The sequence below is a fragment of the Stegastes partitus genome, unplaced genomic scaffold (genome assembly GCF_000690725.1).
Source record: "Stegastes partitus isolate 25-593 unplaced genomic scaffold, Stegastes_partitus-1.0.2 Scaffold667, whole genome shotgun sequence".
Lineage (NCBI taxonomy): Eukaryota > Metazoa > Chordata > Actinopteri > Pomacentridae > Stegastes > Stegastes partitus.
The window spans coordinates 11,744-22,744 of NW_007578398.1; the positions used below are offsets into that span (position 1 = coordinate 11,744).

The 11,001-nt window shown below is 42.4% G+C and overlaps 1 protein-coding gene across 1 annotated transcript in view; it reads right to left on the reverse strand.

Annotated features, from left to right (window-relative positions):
• Nucleotides 1–97: 97 nt before the first annotated feature.
• The window catches only part of LOC103363520 (uncharacterized), a 12,538-nt gene continuing 1,634 nt past the window's right edge, over nt 98–11,001 (reverse strand). The window contains exons 2-3 of the mRNA XM_008290328.1: nt 4,911–5,446; nt 98–1,321 (exon numbers count right to left, since the gene is read on the reverse strand). Of these exons, the coding sequence (XP_008288550.1) occupies nt 1,183–1,321; nt 4,911–5,440 (669 nt within the window). The 5' untranslated portion in view covers nt 5,441–5,446 and the 3' untranslated portion in view covers nt 98–1,182. The remainder of the gene's footprint in view (nt 1,322–4,910; nt 5,447–11,001) is intronic.

Genomic DNA, 11,001 nt, shown 5'->3' on the forward strand with positions numbered 1-11,001 from the left:
CACACACACACACACACACACACACACACACACACACACACACACACACACACACATCCAAAAGTATATCATTTTTTTACCCTAAAACCCCCAAAAATCAGACAACTAACGATATTTATTCATCAGATCATTACAGAATGAGTGACAGATGACATATGCAGCTGAACAAACTTCGCTGGGATATTCCTGTGGAAAGCAGCTAGAGGGCAGAGTGGGTGAATGAATGTGTTCAGTCAAGGTTTTGGTTCCCCCAAATATATATTGATGAGCATGACATGCAGAATACATGCAAAACATAAGCTTAGAAAGCATTCAGAAGACAGTTGCTTTATTGTCAGCTGCTCTAAACTGGATCAAACATACATGACATCATACATTATACCCAAATGTATAACAATACAAATTATAATTGCAAATATCATAGACGAGCCTGGCAGGGTTAAAGGCATTCAACTGATGTTAAATATTTTAATTCAGCTTTTCTTGTGCAGCTTCACAGTTTTTTCTTATGTCTTCCTAATTGCAGGAAATATGAGATTTGATATATATATTATCTTGTCCCCACAGATAGTTTTATCCAAACAGCAGACATCCCTTTGTAACAGAGCTGCTCCACTGGCAGTCTGCTCCTTTTTTTTTTTCTCGTAGCTGCAGAAACAAACTCTCCACTGCCACACCAGTCATTGTGAGCGTGTCCTGGCCTCCATCCTTACCCTGGAACCAGATGGCCAAACCATAGCTTCCTCTGGAGAAGACTAACAGAGCCATTATGAGGGCTCTCCGAAGGCCCATCCAGTTTGATCCATAAACATTCGGCTTGGCTGAAACCTGCACCGCATACTGTTGCCATGTTTGACCTCACAAAGTTCCATGAATAAGTCCTGGATGGAAATTATTTAATGGGTTACGAGGTTATGATTTTCTACCCAGCAATGTTTTTTTCTTTTTCTTTTTTTTCTCGTTGCTGTGCGTCTGCGCTGATCACTAAAGTAGTTTTAAAGGATGACCTTGACACATGGCTGCCTCTCAATGCTGCATCATACATACACATAGAAACACGAACAGAAAGCCGCAGGAAGGTTTTTTTCTCTTCTCCCCTCTTTTCCTGGGCCTCACGCAGGATGTCGAACACAAGTTCAAGGATGGCATGTGAGCAGTTTTTAAACAGTTCTCAGCACTTTCTTAGCGATGGATTTTGGCAATGTCTCTCAGCTGCTTGGTGAATGAAGCATGCAGGGCCTGTGATGAGCTCTCCAACCTGCTGGCGATGTCCGCTGCAGCACGAAGCATGTCTTCAAAGGCCAAGGACTCCTCTCTGATTCTGCTCCGGAAGACGAACAAGACGAGCGGGGCGACGGGCAGGAGAGAGAGAGCAGGACGACATAGATGTGGGGAGAGGCTGGGTTAGTGAAAGCAGAGCTGAGGACATGATATACATTACAATGTGGGCTAATACGTGGTTAAAGGTGGTTACGTAATGGGAAAGACTGGGAAGGGGGAAGCAGAATCAGAAGATACGTGACACTGCTGCTTCACCGGTCTGTTAAAGTGACGGCATTCTGTCAGACACACCAGCCACTACAGTGATGGTACGATACTCGTCATTCATTTGAGATTGGAAAGTTCATCAAGTACATAATGAACTAATAAACAACAGACTAGACCTGAACTAATAGCTGCTGATCAAATAACTAACAGCCTGGTTTATTTATGATTTCCTAAACACTGAAACATCTGAGCCTGTGTGCTGATAATCCAACTACTATTTTAAGAAGACTAACAGCTCAGGACTCAACCTGAGGAGGACCAACTGTCTAACAACGGATTTAACTGCAGCCGATAAGAGTCTGAAGTGAAGAATGAAACACAGCCTGACTTTCCACTACGTCCTGGTCGATCCACGTCAGGAATAATTCATGACTATAAATCGTTAATGAAGTAACCCCGTTGTTCCATGTGCATGATTGCATGCAGCTCAGTTGCTTTGCTCATATTAGCTCCTTCTTCTGTCTGATGCCGTTTAATAAACTCAGAGGAACGATTCCTGCAAACAGCAACGAGCTAAACTTGAGCCGGACTGCATTTGTTGTTGGTGAGCCTCGATGATCTGTTACAGACTTTTCCATCGTCTGCCTGAGACAATATCAATCAAACTGAAGCTGTCATGAGTCAGATCCACTCAGCTTCAGTTTGATTGATATTATCTCAAGCAAACAACAACAAAAACAAGTTTTCTTAAAGTTATCTGTTTTTGCAAATGAACTCTTCAGTTGTGGAGCAGAGCGAATGAGGAATGTGTCTCACAATTTAGGCATCAGACTGTGTCTTCTGCTCTCCGGGATGCTATCGGATCAATATTGGCGCTGAAATGTGTAAAAATTCTTCCTGTGCTGTGTTGAAAGTGATGAGAAGATATTGCAGGTTCTGACCTATTACTGAAAAGTTCAATCAGACACGAGGCCGACACATTCAGATGTCGTCAGATCAGTTTTACAGAACAGGATCCGTCTTGAATGGTTTGGCTGCACCTCATTAACATAAAAAAAAACCATTTAGGATTGTTTTTATTTCTTTAAACCGATCACAGTCGTGTTAGGCGGAGCTGAGTCGAGAATGCGGCAACGGTGATTCTGCAAAAAGTGTTTTGGAGAAACATTTGTATGCAGGAAGGTGAGCGACCCCCGAAAAATCAAGCAGGGCTGCATAATTGCACGACTCAAATGTTTATCTGTTCAGTGTGTAGGCTGCTGCTCGAAGCTTGTTGTTTCCTGTAGTGAAGGAAAATCTGAAAATAGCAACAAACAGGGAGGACTAAGGTGCATGAAATGTGTGGGAGAAATGGCTTACGTACACCTGAAGTCTACATCCGGTGAGTCAGACTATTGTCAGATTAACAGAAGGCAGTGCAGGTCTGAAAGGGGCTTTAGAGTCCGCCGCCTCCTTTAAAGGGCCGTGCTGCCGCATAACCGATAAATCACTACGTTCACATTTATTTATATCCAGGCTGCATCTAATCTGAGTAAATGCCGAGTTAATGAAATCAGAAAATAGAGAATAATGGCTTTACTATCTCCCAGACATCCAAGTGAATCCTTCAGATGATTGTATAATGCAATCAGGAGTCCCGAAATTTAAGGAAACCAGCAAATCCTCACATTTCAGATGTAAGAACTCGGAGTTGTTCGGAGAGAAATGACAGTCAGATTTAATGGCATCCTGGTGATCTGAGGTTGATGAACTAATAAGTAGGGATGTACGATATATCGGTGATATATCGGTATCGGCCGATATTCGCGTTTTCCCTGATATATCGGTATCGGTCTGATGAACAAATGTAGCTGATGATTGTCTAACATCAGCACCTTCATCTCTACAGGTGATGTCGCTGCTATTTCACAGATGTTTTTACTTAAATGGTCCTTTAACGTTAAATATGTTAAATATGTTTTACTTTTGTTAATAAAGAAGACTATGTGGTCTAATTTGGGCTTCTTTTGAATAATCTTCACGTTCTCACAGTGCTTACTTATACTCATTTTGAGTGAACAAAAATGTAATATTGACATCGGTGATATCAGTTATTGGCGATATCAGAAATTTTAATATTGCATATCGTATCGGCTGATATTGGTGTATTTTCCTCATATATCGGCATCAGTCCGATGAACAAATCTAGCCGATGATTGTCGAACATCAGCGCCTTCGTCTCTACAGTTGATATCGCTGCTATTTCATAAATGTTTTTACTTAAATGGTCCTTTAACGTTAAATATGTTAAAATATGTTTGACTTTTGTAATAAAGAAGACTATGTGGTCTAATATAGTCTTCACATTCTCATAGTGCTTTACTTATACTAATTTTTCAATGTGAACAAAAATTTGATATCGACATCGGTAACATCCGTTATCGGCGATATCAGAAATCGTAACATCGGATGTCGGTATTGACCGATATTAGTGTTTTTTCCAATATATTGGTATCGGTCTGATGAACAAATGTATCCGATGTGAAAAACCAATGATTGTCTAACCTCAGCGCCTTCGTCTCTACGTTTGATATTGCTGCTATTTCACAGATGTTTTTACTAAAATGGTCCTTTAACATTTAATATGTTTAAATATGTTTTACTTTTGTAATAAATTAGACTATGTGATCTAATTTAGTTTCTTTTCAATAGTTTTCTCACAGTTCTTACTTATACTAATTTTTCAGTGTGAACAAAATTTAATACCGACATCGGTGATATCGGAAATCTTAATATCGATATCAGCCGATATTAGCGTTTTTTTTTCCAATATATCGGTATTGGTCCAATTAACAAATTTAGCTGATGTGAAAAACCAGAGACTGTCTAACATCAGCGCCTTCGTCTCTACCTTTGATAATGAAAAAATGGAATATCGACATCGGTGATATCAGTCATCGGCGATATCAGAAATCTTAATATCGGCATCGGCCAGAAATTTGAATATCGTTCATCACTACTAATGAGCTAAATGACTAAATGTTTCCATCCCCCTGCACTCTCAGCTGTTGAAGCTGGAAATGGCTGCAGATCCCCGGATCACGCTCAGAAGATGGTCACTAGATAATATAGATTCTGAAGGTTGGTGTTTGAACGAGGAGGTCAAATGTCAGTCCTCTGTATTCACATAATAAAACCTTTACACATGAGCTGCCGGACTGAATGAAGGGGGCAAAACCAGGCTTTCACTGTCTAATGAGAAGCAAAATCGCTTTAACAGACCTTCAGTCACAAGACATTTAATTTACGCCCTACCGCCGTTAATTTGTTTACATCTTCGGTGCACAAACAAATAAGCGCGTCCTCCTCTAGCTGCTCTCGTTTCATTTACACCATTAACTTTATGAAGCTCGGCACAAACACATTTGATTTGCTGCACTCACTTCTGCATCCCGGCGAGGGAGTCCGACCCGTCTCCCTCCAGCTGCTTCTCCAGGTCTTCCTCGGCCTTCTCCACCACCTCATGGCAGCTCTTGTGGTCCTCTTGGATGCCGATGACGTTTTCCTTGATGATGTCTTCGTAGTTCTGATCTCCCAACTCCGCCCCGACGTACTGCACCAAGTTCTCCATCACCGCCTTGTTTGCGTGCTGTATGGCCCGCAGGTAGTCCAGCTCCTCCCTCTGGGCCTTCAGCCGTCGAGCTGAGGCGGCGCTGGTGCTGAAGTGGACGGAGCACTGGTCCGGTCGGGGCTCGTAGTGGAGGACGGGCGGAGGCGAAGGCGACGGGGCCCAGCTATGGCTGTTTTTCACCCTCGCGGGCTCATCGCCGACCGCCTGCAACGTGTCATTGGTGGCCATTACCGTGGAGTAGGTGTCAGATCCTGAACCCCAATCACCGTCTCCACTTTGGCAGAGTGTGGGGGTTGCCATGGATACCCAGGCCACGATGAAGTTCATCCAACAACGCCACATGGCAGCCTGGAAAGAGGTGGAGGTGAGTGACTGTGAATTTGATCAGCGGGTGAAGGAGACGCTTCAGGGGTTCAGAATTATTGCTGCAGCTAACGAGCGTCTTCTCTGTTGATTAGTTTCACGATGAATCCATTAGTTTGGATTAGATTTTAAATGTCCATCAGTGGTTCTTAAATCCAGAGAAAAAATGACCATTTTTGTCCCCAACCCTGAGATATTTACTTTTCAGACATTTATGGAGGAGGAAAGAAACCATCCATCATCTCTACACCTTCATCCTCACTAGGGTCACAGGGAGTCTATCCCAGCTGACTCAGGGTGAAGGCAGGTTCACCTGGACAGGTAACCAGTCTATCACAGGGCTACACTTAGAGACAGACAACCAAGCACACTCACATTCACACCTACGGACAATTTACAATCACCAATTAACCTCAGCATGTTTCTGGACTGTGGGAGGAAGCCGGAGAACCCGGAGAGAACCCACGCTGCACGGGGAGAACATGGAGACTCCACGCAGAAAGAACCCAGGTGTCCTCACTGGGACGCAAACCGGCGACCTTCTAGCTGCGAGGCGACGATGCTAACCACCTCCCAGGAAAGAAAGCAGAATAGCTATAATTTAAAAAACCAATCACAGGATTTAGACCTTAAAAAAAAAAGTTGGCGACTAATATAAGACTTGACAACTGATCAATTAATCTTGAAGTTCTCCTTAAATGTACACTTCAGTGTCACATTTATTCTAACGGCATGGACCTTATCTACAGAGCCTTAATAAGGAGAAGCATAAAGCATAAAGATTGTTATTCCATCCTTCAGAGTTACCTCATCCACCGAGCAGATTATCAAATCAGTCACGACGCTAATGTAATAAAAGAGCCTAAATTTAAGTTTAAAGACGTCTTTTGGAAAGTCAAGATGTGTCCAAACCCCCTGAGAAATGAGGGATTATTAAGCGCAGACCCTCATTTGTCCACTATCTTATTAAAATCGAAGCTAATCTAATTCTGCTCCCTCGTTCATCAGGGACGTTCATTTTAACATGATTCAGCTGCGAATCCTGAACACCACGGGCTCTTCGTTAGGTACATTAGCAGAGCTGAAAGCCTCATCTGACGGTTTCCCCACGGTGCCTCCTGCGTTTCTCTATTTTAAACGGCTTTTATATAAATGAATGAAAGGCTGCGGGTCTTTATCACGTCCAAAGAAAGGCGCCCCGGAGGCTTCAGAGGCTAAACCCAGTGAATGGGGCTTAAATCGGCTTTATCGTATTTAGACGTTTATTGTATGAATATCCTGGTTGTCATTCCTTCTGTCACACCTCCTGCAATATAGAAACGGCTTCTGTTTAATCTTTAATACCGCAGCGGCTCAAAAATGCAACAGTCTGAATGTCACACTGCATATTTAACAGCGGCCATTTTTATACCATGTATAGTTTAACAGGTAACGTTTCCTCTTTTTGTAAAATGTCAGCAGCATCTTATATAATGTGAACCGTTAGAAAGCCAGATGTAGTGTTTAGCTGTAAAACAGGTCTGATCACAGGGATGTTGGGAGGACTTGGGAAGCTTTTAAACACGTTTTCAGTATCTGTATGCACTCCTAGAGGGAGAAATCTGTCTTTTTGCATTTTCCATATTTAATTTCAGGTGTTTTTTCGAGCTAAAAAACTTTTCAAACTCCTCCTCCGTTCATTGATGTAACACCTAAAGCTGATCTCTGCGTATTAAATGGACATATTTAGATTGTTTTCTGTAAAAATAATCCCTTCCTTCTTTAAAATGGCTCAGCTGGAACTTCCTCTACAACAAAGGTGTCAAACTCAATACTACACATCCCAGAATGCTTTGCAAGCGTCCCCTCCCCCTTCTGTTGACATTCATTAGCAGCCTCATGCTACCTCAGGATAATTAACTACTTGCAAAAAATGGCCAAACGAAAGATGGCACTTATACATTTATCATCTGTGAAGCTCCGCCTCTCCTCACAGTCATCCTTCCCTATTCGCTGCAGCTTCAGCACACCAGCTCACCTACGGCTCAAACACTGTAAACTCCTGTAATGTCCGGACTATAAGCTGCTACCTTTTTCACACTGCGGCTTAAACAACGATGCGGCTAATTTGTGGATTTTTACGAATTTGCCTCGAGACCAAAGTGACATTTTGAGCAACAACGACAGAGAGACTGAGGAATTCTGAGGCTGAAGACGATGACTTTAGAGGTTTTACTGTTCAGGAGGAAGATGAAGATAGCGATCAATTACTATTCCTGGTAGGCTGCTGGAGTTTTTATTTCTTTGACCAGCCGTGTTACAGGAACTGTTCAGAAAAAAGCATTTATGTATGTTACAGGTACGTATTTAATTAAAAGTTAAAACATCTTTCTGTGTAAACATCTCATGTTACAACGTGGACACCTGCAGCCTGTATATGTATATATGTATATATGTATACAAAACTTGTTTTCTTTTTAAAGTTAGCGGCTGCGGCTTATATTCAGGTGCCTCAATAGTCCAGATATTACGGTACTGGACGCTGCACAATGCAGTCAAATTAAGCCAAACTGGAAAGTGATCCTGAACCCTGTTCAGGACTTTCATGTTGCCAGACGTAGAAGGTCTTTCGGGGTTCCCAAAAAAGAATATGTGCAAAATCTTTGTTGGTATTCATTATAGACCTTTATACTATGATAAATACATTTTCTGATAAGTTGACGTATTTTTGGTTCCAAATGCGAAACAAATGTCCCTCTTTTGAGATTTAAAAAAAATATATCTTTACCAAAAAAAACCCCAAAACAATACCTGTCACCTAAAACAAGTGGGGTCCAGAAGACCCCAAAAGTCCTGAATAGGGTGAAGAAGAAAAGTCCCACCGTCCAAGTGAACTGGGTCGGTTTGTTTGGTTTGTTATGAAATCCTGAAAGACTGAATCTGTCAGTCGTACTCTGCAGATTTAAGATAAACAAGCTGCTTATTTCACTCGTGATCTGTCTTCTAGCCTTTATAAAGTAAAAAAAAAAAAAAGGTTTAAATGATGAAAAAAAAAACTACACTACTAACAGTTCAGGTTTCTAATGTGTTAAAATTAAATCTGATCATTAAATGCGGTTAAATTTCTCAAATATTTTCTTCAGCTCCTCTAAAGATTCTAATAATTAACTGCGTCTATAGAAATCCAAATGACATCATCTCTGTTTAAACCAAAGGCCTCTGCTGGTAAAACTTTATTGTCTGTTTGTGCCTTTTTCCGCTGTTCTCTGTCGTCAGTGCCGTTAAAGTCTTGGACAAAGTCTCGTGCTGCTGAGTCGAGGCTTCGCGTCCTGCGGTCGGCCCGGACTTCGCCGACACGTGACGTCAGGGTTGTAAAAGCTGACTGAGGCCCTCACAGCAGTGTTGTTTTTGGTGACTAGCGGTTGTCTGTGGCGTCTATTCACCTTGTAAATCCTGACAACACGTGTCGAGTGAAGACTGAGCTGCTTTTGCGAAAAGTTTCTGGCGACACAAAAGAGCGTTTGTTTCCTCAAACCGACGGTTCTGCTCTCAAACAGCGCCGGAGTCACTTTATCATTGTGCTGATGGGCGTCCGAGCTTCTCTCCATCTGGAAACGCATTTAGAAACACTGAACCCGGCGGCCCGTGGAAGCAGCGGCTCAGCGGAGCTCCTTCATTGGGTTTCAGCCGGACTTTACATTTACAGCAGCCCAGAAACTATTTCACCTCCTCGTAGCTGAAGTGGAAGTCTGAGCTGCACCTATTACCACGTCTGGTTGGGAAGCAGGACGCCCGGTCACGCCTGCTACTAGAGCGGACGCCGTAAAATTGTCTATTTATTTTAAGACGAGTTGCGGTTTGGCCCGAGCCCATAAAGCGACCAACTGTTGGCTCCCTCTGTTTGTGATTAGTCCAAACGGTGACCTCACACATGCTGCAGCAGCTGTAAGACGTGCAGTAAACAGAACCCTTCAAACCAAACCGCACGGCCAGAACAGACACGATCCATGAGGCCGCCGTGGGGACGGCAGTAATGAGATTACTTTCTCTTGACTGACGTGCGCGTTGTGTAACAACAGACAGACTGATAGCAGAATAAAACCCACTTAATGAGTTTCAGCAGAGCTGACACACGTCATGAGGAGAATACGCACCAGATCGCTATCAATACACATCTCATAACGTATGAATGGGCTTTATTATTTTGACCATTTGACTATGACAGATATTATTTATTCATGAGTGCTTACAAACAGCTGCGGACCAGAAGAGACTCTCAGTCTGGTGAAGTCTGGTGCTGAACATTGGTTTTTCTGTTAAAGCTCTAAAGCCCAAAACCTGCTGGTTGGTTTAAAAGCCGTGTTATATTTTTAAAACATGACCAACATGATTCATCAGCGTTAGAAACTGTAAGAGAGCGGTTTGGATTTACAGCTTTCTGATGGTCCTTGAACAGAATTTCATCAGAATGACTTCATTCTAACTGTTTAAATCAACAATCACATTTGTACAAATCAAATTCTGTCAAAAACAAGAACTTCTGGGCTTCTCAGCGCAACTAAAAAGCCACGACAGACTCCACTGTCGAGACATTTATAGGACGTTTTCGACTGAACTGCAGGCAGTGTTCAGGAGACAGGAAACAGATCAAACATGTGAGGAGAGTAACATCTACAGTGCATAGAGTGAGCTTATTTTGTTTTTTGTAGTGTTCGTGATGCTTGTAGGCACCTTGAAAAATTCTGTACATTCCATTTTTTTTTGAATTTTTTGTAAATTAAATAAAGAAATTCAACTTTAATTTGTAATTTTGTATCATTTATGGCGTCATAACTGTGTCACACAACACAGAAGAGTTCACTCTACTTCCAGACATGGTTGTGCTGCTTCCACAGAGGTGCAGGACTTCATTTTGGAGCGAAAAATGAGCCCACAGTGAGTAAAAATGTGGCAGCGAGCGCCTGAAACAGATGAACAAGATTCAGAAAACACACTTTCAAGTGAATCTTCTCATGAGGTCGGAGTACAAAACAGTTAAATGCTCAACAGCGGCTCGTGTTCAAAGACATTTATAGCCATTTCTGACCCAGATATGGTGCAGCACGTCCAAAACTTTTTATTACTGTGAACTTTTATTGCACTCGTTTGGATGTAAATAAATCAAAACCTCATGGAGCGGCAACGTTCAGCCCGACGGCACGACGCAGCCGCATGGAAAAGTGATTCATCCCAAAATATCACTCTATTGTCTGCCGTGGCAGCAGCGACAGACACAAGTCAAAGGACATTTAGTGACATTAATTCAGTCTCTAAAAGGTCTTCCAGCACACGTGCTCCTGTCGGCATCACACACTGGCAGGAGCATTTGCCTTTGTCTTTGGAAAATGTCTGCACAATTTCCACGCTGGCGTCTAGTGATTTAGTCCAAACAGTGTTTGTGTTAGACTCTGAGTGGCCTGTCGTGACCTTTTTTGGCGTCGCTGTGAAGGATCTGTCACTGTGAAGTGGCTGTTATAGGCTGACTTCTCTGGCTTTGGCTTAAAATAGCAGAAGTCTTGTCT